Source organism: Dipodomys spectabilis, unplaced genomic scaffold, assembly GCF_019054845.1.
Source record: "Dipodomys spectabilis isolate Male_0828 unplaced genomic scaffold, ASM1905484v1 ptg000039l, whole genome shotgun sequence".
In the NCBI taxonomy this organism is placed as follows: domain Eukaryota; kingdom Metazoa; phylum Chordata; class Mammalia; order Rodentia; family Heteromyidae; genus Dipodomys; species Dipodomys spectabilis.
Window position 1 is genome coordinate 519,501 of NW_024870716.1, and position 18,637 is coordinate 538,137.

General features: G+C 47.2%; 1 protein-coding gene across 1 annotated transcript; it reads right to left on the minus strand.

The window, feature by feature from the left end:
- Positions 1 to 470: 470 nt before the first annotated feature.
- Positions 471 to 17,199, minus strand: Smarcd1 (SWI/SNF related, matrix associated, actin dependent regulator of chromatin, subfamily d, member 1). Its single transcript, XM_042677682.1, has 13 exons — positions 16,901 to 17,199; positions 16,072 to 16,259; positions 15,710 to 15,752; positions 15,489 to 15,611; positions 14,593 to 14,715; positions 13,217 to 13,333; positions 11,681 to 11,782; positions 11,257 to 11,418; positions 11,069 to 11,166; positions 6,267 to 6,402; positions 3,376 to 3,498; positions 2,270 to 2,371; positions 471 to 2,149 (listed from the first exon to the last, which is right to left on the minus strand). Exons 1-13 carry the CDS (start codon positions 17,075 to 17,077, stop codon positions 2,096 to 2,098), a joined length of 1,548 nt encoding a protein of 515 aa, XP_042533616.1. The 5' UTR covers positions 17,078 to 17,199; the 3' UTR covers positions 471 to 2,095.
- Between the last annotated feature and the right edge of the window lie 1,438 nt (positions 17,200 to 18,637).

Genomic DNA, 18,637 nt, shown 5'->3' on the forward strand with positions numbered 1-18,637 from the left:
CAGAGCATAAAATCCCTTGAAACACCAATGCCAGCTATTACTGTGGCTTTGGTCCCAGTTGGACAGGCACCTCACAGAGAAGTGGAGCCCTAGAGAACAATCTGGTTCATCAAGCCCAAGGGACCACAGAGGCACAAGGACAGCTCACTCTAGCCAGCATGAAGACAGCAGTGCCATTGGCTTGTCCACACCCCATGGATGGGAGCTGAGAGCCTAAGACCCAGGGGAGAGGCCCAACAATCCCAAGCAGCACCGACTGTTTGGGCCCTGAGCTTATCAACCACTGAAGTAAGACCAGAGTCCTGAGGGGAGAAAGCTCACTTCCTGGGAGTCCCCAGTACCGGGTCTCATGGTTGGCATATAGCAAGTGCTCAGCGAATCCTGGTCAAATGAACTGTCACTGTGAGCAGAGCTGGCAGTGCTGAAGGAGCTCGGGAGGAGGCCTCCCACAGGAGGCAGGGGACTCACCCTTCAGAAGATCCTTTTATTAAAACTGGGTGACATCGATAAGGGGATAGTACAAAAAAAATTTTGGTCCATGAGAAAAAAACATAATAATTCAGTTAATAAAAACAGTTATCATCAACAGGGACACTGTAGGAGTGCTGAGCTTCCTCCTCATGGTTCCAGCTAGGAGCCAGGCCGGGCTCGGCTGTCCCGGGGCTGTCCAGTGTCACTGTGGGGGAGAACCTTTTGAGGGAGGAGTGGGTATATGGCAGGAGGGGGAAGTGTGCAGTGTAGACCACGCAGGGATGAAGGGGTGGGGGATGTGCTCGCAGGAGCCTGAGGAGGGGTGGGGAAGCAGGGGCTTTGTCAGTTCTGGTTCAGAGCCCATGCTGAACGGAATCCCCCTCTGCCCAGCTGTCTCCCACCCTGCTATGTTGTCTGCGAGCCTGGGATATGCTAACTGGGGGTGGGGGGGGACGCAGTGATACAACCTGGAAGATTCTGAGGCGCTCCTGGAAAGATGCAAAGCCATCTTTGTTCCAAGAGGCCAGGATCACAAGGTCTTGCTACCTGAGGGGTCTGAAGCTTTGAGGGCAGGGACGGGGAGTCACAAACCTGTGAGGCAGGGAAGGGGAGAGTCACAAACCCATCTCAGCTATTCTCTAGCCCTAGGCGCTTTCACTCCTCAATGCCCTAGAAGTCACCAGAGGGTATCAACAGGGCAGACAGGGGACAGGAAGACAGGGATGGCCCAGGGCTTTACCCGTTTGATTCTAGGCCTGTGTCTCCATTAGGGAGTGGGCAGGGTGGAGTGAATGGAGTCACTCCTCACAGCAACAGCAGGAAGAACAGCCTCTGCTGGCAATGACAGTTGCCCAGGGAAGTCCTGGGCTTGGACAGGGAAAGGCAAGATCCCCACCCAAACGCTGTGGGTTAGGGGAGATGTGAGGACATTCTACAAAGGGTAGCTACAGAGGTGTGGAGGAGGGAGCAACAGTTCAGAACAAACTCCAATACTGACATGGACTCCTGCTAAAAGGAGCCGAAAGCACTGACAGCAGGCCAGCCCAGAGGGTGGGGACTGACCTGGGGCTCAGAGGAGCCCAAGAGTCAGGGTTCCCTTAGTGCTAGAGAACAATACATAAAGGGAGAGTTTGCTCCAAACCTGTGCAGGGAAGGAAGGAAACTCAATTGTTATCAGGAGGGCCAAGATCAACTAGCTTATAGAGCACCCCCAGGCCTGAGTCTCAGAGGAAGAGCTATAGCTCCCAACTCCTGGGTCTCTGAAGGGCAGGATCCATGCAGCTGGTCTTCTTGAAGACCATCTGGCCTTAGCCCCATTCCAGAGCACTGATTACCACTATGGGGTCTCTATCACTATCTAGAGGTCCTATGTAGACCAGGGAGGGTAGAGGCACATGGAAACTTCGTGGGGCAAATGGGAGCTGGGGGGATGGGAAGGGATGGGGTGGGAGAAGAGGATAATAGGTGTCTTGTGAGACAGAAGTGTGAGACCCTCTTCATTCTGGTGTTTCCTTGAACCAACAGCATCCCCGGGAAGGCCCCGAGCAAAACCAAGGCAGGTGCTATGAGGCACGCAGCACAGGGCCTAAATAACTGGTGCAGCCAAATCAGGGCTGAAGAAGCCCTAGGTATTCCGGATTCCCAAGGCTTGCTCTAATTCTTGTCGTCTCTGCTGCACCTGAGGAGAAAATAGATGAGAAGAACAGAAGTTGGCATCTCATACCACTGGACCACCATCAGGCATGCTGACCCCTTGCCTTCTGTCAATATCCCCAGGGCGTCCCAGCACTGTACCTACCTTGGAGTAGAAGTATCGGCACACAGCCTCCTGCGCCCAAGGTTGGAAGTAGAACTCAGCACGGCGCTCCTCCTCTGGGTTACCCACCACATCAGTCATGGTCTAAGGGGAGTGGGGGGGGGGGGGGGCAGGGCAGAGAACACACTTGTTTCTTGCCTTCCGACCTGCTAGTGGCTGAATTGTATATCCCCCCACTAAGATGCTGAAATCCTAATCCCCCAGTACCTGTAACGTGACCTTATTTGGAAATAAGAGTCTCTGCAGATGATCAACTTAAGATGAGGTCATTGGGGTAGGCCCTAATCCAATATGACAGGTATCCTTATAGAGAGGGGAAATTTGGACACAGAGACAGACACATACAGAAGCAACACGATGTGAAGACACATGGAGAATGCCGGTATAAGCCAAGGAATGTCTGAGGCTACCAGCAGAGTAGCATGGAACTGATTCTCCCTCAAAGCTCTCAAAAGGAACCAATCCTCCTGGCACCTTGACTTTGGACTTCTAGACTCTACAACTATGAAACAGTTATTTCTGTTGTTTAAGCCACCCAGTGTTAGTCTGCTGTAACAAACTAATACCACACTCAAAGCCACCCCTAGCTAGCTGGCCCTAAGTCATTACCTATTCAAGGTCCTCTCTGGCACCCTTTTTCCTAGGAACTGAGGCCACATTTCAGGTCTCTGTGCTTTTGCCTGAACTTATAGGATTCTTCTTTCTGGGAAATATCTTCAAATCCCAAACTTTCCATAAAGCCTTCCCCAGTGATTTTACCCTCACTGATCTCCCTTCTCCTCCTCTGAATTATCTTGTTTGTTCCAGTCAGTTCTGATAAGGTCTTACATACTTTACTACTTGTTTCCAAACAGAATGCATTTTGCTTTGAGAGCAGAGATCAGGTCTTCCTCTTTGTATTCTAAGACAACATGGAGCACAGTGATAGCCCTGGACAAATACTAACTCCATGCTTGATGGTTCTGCCTCTATCTCCATACTTAACTGTAATGGACCCTGACATGTGCTGCTAAAAATAAAAAATTAAAAAAAAAATCGAGTCCCTCGCCCCCCACTTCCCCTAGCTCTTTCACCAGGTAGTTCTTTACCTTGAGGTCTCGGCACTGGGACTGAAGCCAGTCATTGATGAAACCTTGAGGATCTCTGGCAAAACTCAGCATGAACTCCCGTTGGGTCTTCAGCTGGTTGATAGTTTCTATAGTCTCATGAATCTAAAAGGAACAAGGAATTGCATACTATTAAGAAGCTAAACAGGAAGTTAAAAATGGCAGACAAGCCTGGTGCTGGTGGCTTATGCCTATAATCCTATCTACTCAGGAGGCTTAGATCTGAGGATCACAATTTGAAGCCAGTCCAAGCATAAAGTCCATGAGACTGTTATCTTCAATTAACCTCCAAGAAATATGGAAGCGGGGCTGTTACTCAAGTGGCAGAGCATTAGCTTTGAGCATAAAAGCTCAGGGATAGCACTCAGATCCTGAGTTCAAGCCCCAGGACTGGCACCAAAAATAAAAAAGGTTGGCAGTACTGGTGACACACTCTATGTACTTTTTTTTTTTTGATCGCTGTCCTTCAGCTCTTCAGCTCAAGGCTAGAGCTCTACCACTTGAGCTACAGCGCCATTTCCGGTTTTCTGGGTGGTTCATTGGAGAGAAAGAGTTTCATGGCCTTTCCTGCCCGGGCTGGCTTTGAACCACGATCCTCAGATCTCAGCCTCCTGAGTAGCTAGGATTACAGGCGAGAGCCACTGGCGCCGGCGATTCTATGTACTTCTTATAACCTTGGCCTGGGATGCTGCTGCCTAGAGCTGGTCAGCTGTACAGGGCTCCTACTGCTCTGCCCTCAGCATTCTTTCAGCAGCCAAAGGGTATTCACTTCCGTCTCTCTGTCCACTCCACAAAAATAGTTGTCCTTTACTCTCTTCAATATCCACAAGTGAGTATTTATTTATTATTTATGTCAGTTCTGGGGCTTGAACTCAGGGTCTAGGCACTGTCCCTGAGCTTCTTTTGCTCAAGGCTAGTACTCTACCACTTCAGCCACAGGACGACTTCTGGCCTTTTCTGTTTGTGTGGTATTAAGGAATTAATGCAGGGCTTCGTGCATATCAGACAAGTACTCTGCCACAAAACCACATTCCAAGCCCCACAAGTGAATATTTAATCCACAACTACTGATAGGGTTGCAAGTTCCCAATCTGTTGTCCATTTTCTAAATTCCAACCATTCCAAATGGTATCTTAACATCTCAACATCTCAAAACACCTTAAACTCTACATCTCTGAAACTAAATTCAGTCCCTTTTCCCTAATGCTTTTTTTTTTTTTTGGCTGGTCATATGGCTGGAACTCGGGGTCTGGATGCTTTCTGTGGGCTCCTTTTGCTCAAGACTCTACCACTTGAGCCACAGCGCCACTTTTGGCTTTTTCTGTGATTCTGTAATTAATTGGAGGTAAGACTCTCATGGACTTTCCTGGCTAGCTGGCTTCAAACCACATCCTCAGATCTCAGCCTCCTGAGTAGCTAGGATTACAGGCTTAAGCCACTGACATCCAGCCCTAATGCTGTTTCTTCTTTCTTTTCCTCCAATCTTAGGTGGCTAATAGCCACTCACCATCATGCCTCTTTTTCCCTCAACCCCATTCAAATGGTAAAGAAATTCTTTTCTACGTTCATGCCTCTCAAACCTGTTCATTTTTACCCTCTCTGTCTGTCTTAAGTTTAGGTCCTCAACATATCTCACATGCATTACTATGCAAAACCTCCTAATTGGGCTTCCTGCCTCTAAAGTAGTCCCACTTACAACTCACTGTTCACCTTCCCACTAACCATTATTCTCAATACAAGCAGCCTCAGTGCCTCCACTAGTGAAGATCTCTATCAGATGCCCTAATTTAATCCGCAGGATGAATGGGAACCAGGATGAATGGCATCAAAACTGGATGATTAGGAACTGGCTGAAAGTGGTAGTAAAAGAGCTCAAGGACAGTACCCAGGCCCTGAATTCAAGCCCCATAACTCACCAAAATAAATAAATGTGCAAAAACAAAACAAAACCTGTATAATTTGGTTCCTTAGAGAGCTCCCTTCCCCAAAACATTGCATCCCTGGCAACCTTGAGCTGTAGCTAGCACATCAATGGCTTGTACTTCTCAAACACACCAGGCTGTCTCAGGACTTTAACATACTCTGTTCCATCTTTCTGTAATGTCCTTTGTCTCCATATTCATAATAATGGTTACTTTCTCCCCTTTATTAGCTCTCATTTTGTTGGTCCTGATTTTGTTATCTATTCTCCCTGTCCTTCTTTGTGTTTGCAGAACACTTCTGGCTTTGTCTAAAGGAACTGTGCCTGACAATGTTAAGGGTAATGATGATGTAGTGATAACAGTGGCAGGAGTAATTAAGTAGTGGCTGTTAGGTGTCAGACACAGTCTGGTGTCCTTAATGTTTTGTATCATTCTCAGACCAGCCTTATAAATGTAGATATTGCGGGCGCTGGTGGCTCACGCCTGTAATCCTAGCTACTCAGGAGGCTGAGATCTGAGGATCACGGTTCAAAGCCAGCCTGGGCAGGAGAGACCGTGAGACTCCTATCTCCAATAAACCACCAGAAAACCGGAAGTGGCACTGTAGCTCAAGTGGTAGAGTGCTTGCCTTGAGCTGAAGAGCTGAGGGACAGCGCCCAGGCCCAGAGTTCAAGCCCCAGGACCGACCAAAAAAAAAAAAAATAAATAAAAAATTAAAAAAAAATAAATGTAGATATTATGTTTCTATTTTACAGATGAGAAGCTGAGATTCAATACTATTAAAATATATAGTCAAAATAAGAACTCACACGACTCTAGTTCCCATCAACCTCAAGTATACTTCCTGACATATAAAGTGACAATATACTTTGAAGTAAACCCAGAAATTAAAAGGTAAGCCCAGCTGTGATGGAGAGGTGGGGATTGATACTCAAACCCAGAGAACCCTACCTTGTTGTCTAGAGTAGCGATCTCCTGTTGGCTGGCAGTAGACAGCAGAAAAGAATTCATCTGGGTCTTCAAGGTATCATCTACTTCCACATCAATATCATAACAAGCTGTCTTTTTCTGGTCATTTGGGTCAACACTGGGGGAGAGAGCAAAGGAATCAGATGATAAGCTTGGCCTAAATCTAATCACCAAGTCAAAAGATGGCCCATCCAGGTGCTAGAGGCTCACATTTGTAATCCTAGCTGCGGATGGCTGAGATTTGAGGATCTCATTTCAAAACCAGCCCAGGCAGGAAAGTCTGTGATTTTCTTATCTTCAATTAACAACCAAAAAAAAAAAAAAAAAATCCAGAAGTGAAGCTATGGCTCAAAGTGCTAGTCTTTTTTTGGGGGGGAGGAGGGCAGGGGGGGGGGGCGGTGTCCGGTCATGGGCCTGAACTCTGGGCCTGGGCGCTGTCCCTCAGCTCTTCAACTCAAGGCTAGAGCTCTACCACTTGAGCCACAGCACTACTTCTGGCTTTTTTTTTCTTCTGCTTATGTGCTGAGGAATTGAACCCAGGGCCTCATGCATGCAAGGCATGCTCTCTACCACTGAGCCACCTTCCCAGCCCCCTCAAGGTGCTAGTCTTAAGCAAAAGAAGCTCAGGGACAGCACTAAGCAAGGCCCTGAGTTCAAACTCCAGGACCAGGAAAAAAAAAAAAAAGATGGCCTAGTGACAAAGGAGAAAGGGATTGACTGAAAAAGGGTTCAAGCACTCTCAGATCCAACACAAATACTGTGTTCCTTCACTGCAATAGAAGCTATGTGCTATATACAGTCACCAGAAATCTTCAAACAAAAATTTAATGTGCTCAGAGTGGGTGCAATTCACTGCATACAAATGCTATCTCAGTAAAGTTTTTTTTTTCAACAATAAATAGCAAAAATTCAAATAGCATAAGAAAGTATCCAGTAGAAAGATCTTTTGAGCCCAGGAGAAAACTACTACCACAGAATCTTTAAACTAGAATTATCTCAAAATGAAGGCAAACTAAATTTAGATAGACAGACAGACACACACACACATACACACAAAGATGGTTTAACTAATTGACTACAGGCTGTGTGATGGCTCAGGGCCAAAGGAAACAGACCTTCACTGGACTTAACATGGAGCCATAGAAGAAAGTCAAATAAATGATAGCCAACTACAGGGACATTCTGTTTTGAGGAGGAAGTACTTTTCTTTACTACCTATCTGTCTCCTGGGGATGTCTCACTCTCTATCTTCCAATTAAAAAGCAATGGAAGCCAGGTGCCAGTAACTCATGCCTGTAATCCTACTCAAGAGGCTGAGCTCTGAGGACTGTGGTTCATTGTTGGCAGAAAAGTCGGTGAGCCTTTTATCTCCAATTAACCAACACAAAGAAGCCTGAAGTAGAGTTGCTGCCCAAGTGGTAGAACGCTAACCTTGAGCAACAAAAGCTCAGGGACAGCACCAAGGCCCTGAGTTCAAGCTCCAGTACTGGCACCAAAAAAAAAAAAAGAGCAATGGAAGCTAGGCCTGGAAGCTCACATGTATAATCTTAACTACTCAAGAGGCTGATGATATCTGAAGATCATGGATCAAAACTAGCTTGGGGGGCTGGGAAGGTGGCTCAGTGGTAGAGCGCTTGCCCTGCATGCCTGAGGCCCTGGGTTCGATTCCTCAGCACCACATAAGCATAAAGAAAAAAGCTGGAAGTGGCGCTGTGGCTCAAGTGGTAGAGTGCTAGCCTTGAGCTGAAGAGCTGAGGGACAATGCCCAGGCCCAGAGTTCAGGCCCCACGACCGGACCCCCCCCCCCCCCCAAAAAAAAAAAAAAAAAAGCTCGGGGCAGAAAAGTCCATGAAACTTGTATCTACAATTAATCATCAAACAAACAAAGGAGAAATGAGTGCCTGTTATCCTAGCTATTCAGGAGACTGAGATCTGAGGATAGCAGTTTGAAGTCAGCCTGGGCAGAAAAATCCATGAGACTCTTAGTCTCCAATAAATTACTCAGAAAAGCCAGGTGCCAATGGCTCTCACGCCTGTAATCCTAGCTACTCAGGAGGCTGAGATCTGAGGATTGCGGTTCAAAGCCAGCCAGGGCAGGAAAGAGACTCATCTTCAATAAACCATCAGAAAACTGGAAGTAGTGCTGTGGCTCAAGTGTTAGGTCGATCACCTTGAGCTGAAGAGCTCAGGGACAATGCCCAAGCCCAGAGTTCAAGCCCCACAACCGCCCCCCATCCCCTCAATAAAAAAAAAATTACTCAGAAAAAGCTAGAAGTGGTGCTGGGACACTAAGTGACAGAGCACTAGCCTTGAGCACAAAAGCCCAAACAGGAACTGGGAATGTGGCTTAGCTGTAGTGCTTGCCTAGCATGCATGAAGCCAATTCCTCATTCAATTCCTCAGTACCACATACACAGAAAAAGCCAGAAATGGCGCTGTAGTTCAAGTGGTAGAGTGCTAGCCTTGAGCAAAAGACAGTGCCCAGGCCTTGAGTTCAAGCCCCAGGACTAGCAAAAAAAAAAAAAAGCAGTTCAAACCCATGACCAACCTCTCCCCCCCCCCCCCCAAAAAAAAAGGGTGGGGGGGGGGGAAGAGGCAGAAATGGAGCTGTGGCAAGTAGTAGAACACTAGCCTTGAGCAAAAAAGCTCAGGGACAACCAGGTGCTGGTGGCTCACGCCTGTAATCCTAGCTACTCAGGAGACTGAGATCCGAGGATTGCGGTTCAAAGCCAGCCTGGGCAGTAAAGTTCGTGAGACTCTTATCTCCAATTAACCACCAGAAAACTAGAAGTGACGCTGTGGATCAAGTGATAGAGTGCTAGCCTTCAGCTGAAGAGCTGAGGGACAGCTCCCAGGCCCAGAGTTCAAGACCCACAAACGACAAAAAAAAAAAAAAAAAAAAAAAAAAGCTCAGGGACCAGGCTCTAACATGATGTCAAGAATTGGCACCAAAAAAGAAAGGAAAAAGGACTGATGTCTGAGAATCTTGTTTGAAGCCAGTTCAGGCCCCAGCTGTCATGCATGCACATACACACAACATATGCCACAAAAGCTGAATGCAGTGGCTTATGCCTACAATCTTAGCTATGCAGGAAGCTGAGATTGGGAGGATTATGGTTTGAAGTCAGTCTTGGAGAAAACTTTGTGATTGTGAGACTCTCAACCAACAGCAGCACACACTGGTGCATGCCTGTTCATCTTACCTATGTGGGAGGTTGAGGTGGAAGAACTCTAGTTCTAATAGGGAAAAAAAAAACTTGCAAGACTCCATCTCAATGGAAGAGGCTAGCATAGTAGCCCATATCTGCCATCCCAGTGAAGAGATTGTGGTCTAGGTTAGGCTGAGCAAAACATCCAGACCCTATCTCAAAAATCATGGAAGAAAAAAAGGACTAGAGGTGTTGATCACAGTGCTAAGAGTGTCTGCCTACAAAGGCCAGTACTGCCAAGGGAAAAGACAGATGCTGACTCCTCCCACACTGATAAGCTGGTAAAGCCTGAACTGATTCTCCAAGGGGACAGTGTTTGCTGATTTCCAGCCACCAACATTGTCACTGGGCACAGAGTTGGGAAGACTTGTCCAACAGCAACTCATTACACAGCAGTACTTCTACCATGCAGACAGAAGTAGCCTTGAGAGAACAGATATGAGTAAATGTGGTTTAATTAAAAAAAAAAAAAAAGAACTAGGAAATATGGGCTGAGAAAGTGGCTCAGCGGTAGAGTGCTTGCCTAGCATGTATGAGGTCCTGGGTTCGATTCCTCAGTATTACATAAGCAGAAAAAGCCAGATGTGGGCACTGTGGCTCAAGTGGTAGAGTGCTAGCCTTGAGCTGGAGAGCTGAAGGACAGCACCCAGGCCCAGAGTTCAGGCCCCATGAACAACAACAACAACAAGAACTACGAAATAGGTTTTGAGTATATATTACCCTTTTCTTTTTTTGCCGATCCTAGGGCTTGAACTCAGGGCCTGGGCACTGTCTAAGCCTCTTTGTGCTCAAAGCTAGTACTCTACCACTTGAGCCATAGCACCACTTTTGGCTTTTTCTGAGTAACTTTTTTTGGGGGGGGGTCAGTCGTGGGGCTTGAACTCTGGGCTTGGGCGCTGTCCTGGCGCTCTTCAGCTCAAGGCTAGTGCTCTACCGCTTGAGCCACAAAGCCACTTCCGGTTTATTGGAGATAAGAGTCTCATGGACTTTCCTGCCCGGGCTGGCTTTGAACCTCGATCCTCAGATCTGCCTCTTGAGTAGCTAGGATTACAGGCGTGAGCAACTGGCTCCCGGCCTGAATAATTTAATGGTAATAAGAGTTTCATGGACTTTTCTGCCCAGGCTGGCTTCAAACTACTATCCTCAGGTCTCAGCTTCCTGAGTAGCTAGGATTACAAGTATAAGCACCCAGCTTTATTACTCATTTTTCAGTTTTTTTTTTTTGGTCGGTCACGGAGCTTGAACTCTGGGCTTGAGTGCAGTCCCTCAGCAATTCAGCTCAAGGCTGGCGCTCTACCCCTTGAGCCACTGCACCACTTTCGGTTTTCTGGTGGTTTACTGGAGATAAGAGTTTCACAGCTCTTCCTGACTGGGCTGGCCTTGAACCATGGTCATCAGATCTCAGCATCCTGATTAGCTAGGATTACAGGCATGAGCCATGGGTGCCTGGCTGTAATTTAATTTTAATAATCGCTATGTTACACAAACTGCTTACAAAATCCCTGTTAACAACCAACTGTGTGAGCTATTACAAGCCAGCTCCAGTATACCTAGGTCTCCCACATTCAAGCTTACCTGATGACATGGTTAATAATGATGGGTTCTGGTGGCATAAGCAAGGCATGAAGCCGTTGAGGGATCTCTGAAAACTTCATACGTTGAGATTCAAAGATCTATGGGAAAGAGAAGTAACTAAAAATAGGCATTTTGAATATAATTACTGGCCTTATGGTTCCCAACAAAAGAAAAAGTCCTTAATATACCTGTTGGAGGTACTTGTCACAGATGACAAATTCTCGTTCATGAGGGTCCTGGAGCTTATGTGTCTTGATATACTGCCAGAGTGCTTGGATGATCACTGGACGAGTTTGTGTATGGATGCCCAGGAGCCGAGCCAGGCGAGGGTCTAATTTAAACTGGGGAGGCTGCACAGAACCAGAGAATATAGGAAATGAAATCAGTGAGCTGGATCGGTGTGCATCCTGATGTGCTTACTATGATTGCACATTCAATCTAGTCAGCAAACATTAAAATTATGCTTTCTTAGGTACAGGAAAATAGTAAGATAAGAATTATCCATGTGTTAAAGTGGCAAGTTATTCACAACTAGACCTAAACCCTTACAGGTTGGACTGTTACTGAGATGTGGCTGTAAATGCTAGACCCCCTCACATCTCTACAAAATACCTGGTAATCCAGCATCAGTAGGACAGTACACCGTACATTCACATCTCCTGGCCGCTTCACCTGGAAGCCATCAGTCTCCTGGGTAGTGGCGGTCCTGTGCCACTACAGAGAGGAAGATGTCAGGGGGGCTCTCCCAGAGGAAGAGCTGGGGTGGGAGGGAAGAGCTTCTGTAATGACTGAACATTCAACTTTGATTACTGAGGTTACTGGAGAGCAGCAATAGCATAAGACACACCTAAAGTTTGCATATAGTTTTGGGATTATTGCCTGTATATAAGCAGATTATTTGTTTATTTCTGAGTATTGGGGATCATATTTAAATTAGCCCAAATTTCCAGTGAAATTTTTGCCCACAAAATGAATGCATATGGGAACAGAAACATAATGTAGCTACCATTTAGTGCATACTTATTTTGTAAAAGAGTATGCTAAGCCATTTACTTGGTTATCACTTAATTCCCAAACACCCATTCAAGATAAGCCTGATAATACTTATTTTACAGATGAAAAAAACTAGTGCTTAGAAGAATGAAGTGACTTGCCTAGGTCAAATACCAATAAATAGTGGAACTGCAATTTGAGCTTTGGTGTGTCTGATTTCCAGTCCACATTCATTGCTATTACACTACTATAAAACTAAGTTAAATATATTTACAAATTTCTATTGAGTCTATGACTTACTTCCCTTATTAGATGGTAAAGACCTTCCCATGTCTCTTAGTGGTTGAGGTTAAGGGGCTGCGGCTACATTGGCAAAGAAAGGAGCAAGTTAAGTTTACATGCAGCACTGGATGTTATTCTGGGCCTATGTCCCAAATAATACTGGTGCTAACATGGTCTTTAAAACACTGCACAATTAGGCACTACAATAAAGGATTACTGATGATTTGAAAGTGACTCTAAGACCTAAAGTAACCTAGGCAAGTACTAGCACCCTTAATCAACCCCTTTAATTACAACAACTGCTATCAGAAAACACTATGAATGACACATGGGTAACTACAACTCATCATTCTTAATAAGCAAATTCAGAGATGGCTTGATATGTACAAGAGGCCTTCATTAGAATATTCCTTGAAAGTAGGGGCAATAGTCAGGATAATAAAAGGCAGGACAAGTCAGATTCCAAGAGTTGTAAGTCTAGGGGCTGGGAAGGTGGCTCAGTGGTAGAGTGCTTGCCTTGCATGCATGAGGCCCTGGGTCCGATTCCTCAGCACCACATAAGCAAAAAGAAAAAAGCCAGAAGTGGCACTGTGGCTCAAGTGGTAGAGCGCCAGCCTTGAGCTGAAGAGCTGAAGGACAGTGCCCAGGCCCAGAGTTCAAGCCCCAAGACCGGACCCAAAAAAAAAAAAAAAAGAGTTCTAGGTCCAAATAAACACAGCTAGTGCCATCTGGAAGTCGATGTACAAACTGAAATGGTGGACCTGTACACTTGGGATAACTCTTTTTATCTCCTCCTCTCTTTGGGTGTTAGTTCGGCTCTCAAGTCCATCATCCTCCAACCAGAATCAGAGCCTACAAGGCATAAGTACTCACTTCTACCAGATGGTTGTCTGGTCCATACAGGTCTTTGTCTAATTCGATCACCAAGGACTTAAAAAAGGAAGAAAACTTCCTCTTTTGTTTGGTGGCATCATATTTGGACAAGGCTGACTGGAAGAGAGATAGGAAAAATCATGTTAGAAAAGGCCCAAAAACCTTTGCCAAGACAAAGCCCTATTAAAACCACCCACAATAACAATGGGGGGGGGGGGGGGAATCAAGAACGTCTTCTGTCTCTTAAGAAATGGAAAAGTAGGCCTCTACCTAGCACTAGTGGCTCACACTTGTATATCCTAGCTACTCAGGAGGCTGAGATCTGAGGACTGAGATTCAAAGCTAGCCCAAGCAGAAAAGTCTGAGACTCTATAGCCAACTAACCAGCAAAATGCTGGTCTGGAGGCATGACTCCAGTGGTAGAGCATCAGCTGTGAGTGAAAAAGCCAAGCAGGAGCTCAAGGCCTTAAGTTAAAATCTTGGTACCAAAAAAAACAAAAAAGAAAAAAGCAAAACTCTAGTCATGATATCAGTAGAACCCCGAAGAAGCAGCTTATAAGGACAAAGTCACTTATCTACTTCATTTCCCTAAGGGATATGAGGCAAGCTAAGCCAAACTGTTGTACATAAAGCACATCTGAACAGAGAAAGTCTGACTGTAGAGGGGAAATGAATCACAGGCAGTAACCAGCCAGAACAAAAACAGCTTTATTTGGACAGAATGACATAATCAGCAGATGGACTAGACCTATATAGAGATGATGGAGGCTCTAACATTGAGTCCTAGTTCTGCAAAATGCATTCAAATCAGCTTGCCTGCAAGCAGCTAAAAATAGAGCCAGAGAGTGCAAGGAAAGGAAAGAAAGGTGAGCTTCCCTAAGGAGCTGCTGGGGTGGGAAGTTGAGGGCTACCCCCTGTCTGTTAACGTTCCCCATGAAGTAATAAAGACCTTGTCAGAGAAATCTACCCGACTTAAACTGTGGAGCATCTCCAATGAAAGCTGGAAATGCCACAGTAGGAATCAAGGATTTAAGAACTTAAAAACTAAAACACAAAACAACCAACCCACCCCCAAACCCTACCTAACTAATCTATGAATACTGCTAAATTGAATGGCCAGCAGAATCAGGAGTAAGGCAAATAACAAATCAAATCCCAAGACAATAAGGTTTTTGATACCAGTGATGACCAAACTATGGGAATAGATATAAAGGACCATTGTCTTTCTGTGCAGAGAACAGAGTGTCCCCCTGTCCGATACTCTCGGCAGGAGCTGTAAAAACCAGTAAGGCTTCTTGCAGCTTGGACAACACTGCTCAGTCCCAGCAGTTCCCACCCTACACATCAACCATGACCACTGTAGATCTTGAACTCACATCCTCCAGGAGCCGTCCTTCTACCCGAAGCTCCCAGGAAGCCACGGTCCCTTCCCCATCTTCGGCATCTGACTTGGCCGGATTGAAAGTGTTAGAAATGAAAATACGAAGCTTCCGTTTTTGCTGAAGAAAGCAGAAACAGGATTGATAATGGGGCTTCAATGGTTTGATGCTGAAGACAAGAGTCTCCCCAAACCCCAAAATTACTCCTAATAGATTGGCTTACTGTCCCTGGGATGCCAGGTGGAAAAAGTCATGCATAGTGCCAGGTTCCCAATGTAGCAGAGCCATCATAGTAAAAACACCAACCCCCACCCCCATCTTGCTGTTCTGTCCTTTTTTTTTTCCCGTCATGGAGCTTGAACTTGGGGTCAGCACGCCGGCCCTGAGCTTTTGTGCTCAGTGATAGTGCTCCACCACTTTGAGCCACAGCTCTACTTCTGGTTTTCTGGTGATTAATTGGAGATAAGCGTCTTACCCACTTTCCTCCTCAGGCTGGCTTTGAATCATGATCCTCGGATCTCAGCTTCCTGAGTAGCTAGGATTACAGGCGTAGGCCACCAGTGCCATCTTACTGTTGTTTTCTGTTGGTCATGGGGCTTGAACTCAGGGCCTGGGCACTGTCCCTGAGCTTTTTTGCTCAAGCCTATTACTTTGCTACTTTGAGCCACAGCTCCAAATTTAGCTGGTTAACTGGAGAGACTCTCATGGACTTTCCTGCTTGGGCTGGCTTTGAACCATAATCATTAGATCTCGGCCTCCTTAGTAGCTATGATTACAGGTCTGAGCTACCAGTGCCCAGCCAAAGCAATACAATTTAAATGCCAAGATTTTTCATCCTAAGCTTGATGAAGGTTTTCTCCTTTGGCTATCTGCCTAGTGCTTTCCTGCGTTACCTTGATAGGACGTTTCAAGGCCTCCTGGATATCTAGCCGTTTCCTCATGATAGTCTGGTCCAGTTTCCTTTCAAAAGCCAAGAGGTCCATATAGGCCTGGGATTCTGGTACCAGTTCACGAATCTTCAAAATAGAAAAGATGTGATTGGGATGTAAGGCTGATGACCATCTCTATTCTCAAATTAACCACACCTTCAAGAAGACATAGAAATTGGACTCACCCTTTGAGGTAGAATTTTGTCAGCCATCTTCTTTTTCTTTGCACTGTTCAGAATAAATAGTTATCAGGTTGGGATAGAATGAGTCATAACATGAAAAATTAGCCATCAACACCTCCCTTTATTGTAAAGTGAGGGCCTGCAAAGCTTTTTCTCAAATAGAAGAACCTCCTCCCCTCCTCCCTGCCCTCCCATCATTAGTACCACCACCACCACCACCACCACCACCACCACCACCACCACCAGGCATTCTCAATAGTGAGTCTCTGCAGCATCACCTGCTGATACAGTTTCACCAATTCTCCCACCACCTGTATCTTCACAGGCCTCCTTGCCCCTCCCTTCCTCCACCCAGGTCATCTTACTTGTGGTTTCGATTCTGGACCGCCTGCTGCTGGACCTGCTGGATCTGCTGAGGTGCAGGTCTCTTGCGGGACTGGTCCATCCCGGACTGAGCCAGGCCAGGTCGGACTGAAGGGTTTCCCCCATAGCCAGGAGGTCCCATGGAAGGTCCCTGAGGTGTCATTCGGCTTCCTGGCAGCATACCTGGTCTCTACAGAGAGGAAAGGACCCAGAGATGTCATAGCTTCCCCTGCCAATTAACCCCACCAAGAATGGAAAACTGGGAGGTAGGAGCCTGAATTCTTTGAATGGAACAAAGCTGGTAGGTAGGGTGGAGGATAATGACAAGAGAGCGGGAGCCCTCTGCTTCTTTGAAATATAGGTAACTGGACCATCCTCTGCCCCAGTTCCAATCTATGGAAATTAGGACCCACGAACTATTAAGACAGCTATATTACATTCAAGTTTTCTCCTCAATCGGACTCATCAGACAACTCCTCTAGTCCTCCACCCACTCGGCTGGCTTCAATCTCTTTTGAAGCAGACCTCAATTTGCAACTACAAGTTGGGTGTTCCTCCAAGCCCATGTCTCTTTGCTCTTCATGGCCATCCCAAGCCCCACTGCATCTCCCCGACTCTACATTGACTCCCCACTGAAACAATGCTTGTGGGAGCAGGGTGTGTGTGTGGGGGCGGGGGGGCGGGAGGATGCTAACTGCCTTCCCCACCCCCAACCCAGGACCAGAACCCCTTTCAGGGGAGTCCTTCCTGCTCCTCCCCCATCCCTGTCACTCCCAGGCCCCGGCTCGGCCCCGCCCCCGGCCCGCGCGCCCCTCCTCCTGCCCCACTCACCGGATAGGCCGCCCCGGGCATCGGGGAACGGTACAGCCCCTGACCCGGCGCCGGACCCATTCTCACCGGAGGCCCGGGAGTTCCGCCCGGGCCCAGAGCAGCTGCCGCGCCCGCCCCTCCTGAGGCTCCGGCCCCGCCGCTCGGTGCCACAGACTGGAAACCCGCCCGGGCCGCCATCTTCCCGGAGCCGCCGAGGCAGCTGCACAAAGAACCGGAACCGGAACTCCCCCCCGCGCGCCCCCCGAGCGCCTGCCTGTTTGTGTGCCCGGCGGGCGGGCAGGCACGGGAGGCTCAGGAGCAACGAGACGACGGGCTAGAGGAGGCGCCTAGCGAAAAGGGTGTGATGACCCCCCCCTCCCATCCCCACCTTCGTGGTCGGGGCGAGAGCACCATAGAGAGGAGCGCGGGGATAGAGAGGCCGCGTGAACGGGCGCCCCCAGGCCGTCCGGAGGAACATAGCCCTCCAATCCCCTAACGCTAGCTTTCTGATGGAGAGTGGGGCTGGGAGGGACAGCTTCACCTTGCTGCAGTGCATTTCAGCTCTCTGATGGCTTTTCGTTTCATTCCCTTGCTGCTTTCAGTGAGGGTGGCCGAAAAGGGAAACGTACGGCTTATTGCAGAGAGAGAGAGAGAGAGAGAGAGAGAGAGAGAGAGAGAGTGTGTGTGTGTGTGTGTGTGTGTGCGCGTGCGTGCTTGTGTCGCTCCAGGGGCTTGAACTTCGGTCCTACTGTTTCTTAGCTTTTTAGCTCAAGGCTAGCCTTCTATCACTTGAGCCATTTTCAGCTTCTTGGTGGTTAGTTGGAAATAAAAGTCTCATGGACTTTCTTGCCTGGGATGGTTTTGAACCAAGATCCTCAGATCCTCCTGAGTAGTTAGGATTACAGGCCTGAGTCATCTGCACAGGCTGTTTATTGTGTTTTACAGATGAAAAAGCTGGATTCGAAGGAGGTAAATGATGAACTTTCAAGGTAGCAAGTGGTAGAGTGGTCCTCAACTCGTCTTCTGCTTGGCAGCCCAGGATCCATTCCATAAATAGTTGCCTCAATGATTTACTCTTGTGGGAACTGCGACCCATTTCCTTTTTCTCCTTTGTAACCTATTCTGCTTCCAGATTTTAGGTTCCAGTTTATCTGGAATTTTGACATTGCCACCTCTCCAAAGAATCCTTCTGTGCTGAGACTTACCTTTGGGAAATATATTGTGTTCAATCCCTTCCCTCTTTTCCTGCCTAGTGTTTCAAACCATTCCTGGTATGTGATCTCCGTATCCCATGTCAGGACAGATTCCAGTGTCTCGCTGATCAGATCTTTTCTTACTCCTCCCCTCATAGTGTGGTCTCATGCCAATCTCAGCTTTAGTGGGAATACCTAAAAACTCCTCAAATAAAAAGAACAACACTGAAGAGGAGATGGTTGAAACCCAGTTTATTAGACCAGAGTCATGCGTCACCCAGGGCCCTGCCTACTGACCCCCATCTAGTGCACACTTTTGGCCTTGCTCTTTCTTCCCTTTGGAAAGGCTGTTTTCTAAGGAACTTAGAAATCAAGAAGTTCCCAAAGATCCTATAGTCTCACTCTCCAGCTCCAGACCAATGCAGATGAACTGCCCACAGGCACTGTTCTGGGAGTGTACACCAAGAGACAGCTGGACAGAGAAGGCCTGGAAAAGGGTTAGGGCTCTGGCTTGTGAGGAGTGCCTGGTGGAGGGGTTGGGACAGGCCCAACCCCTTACTTGTAG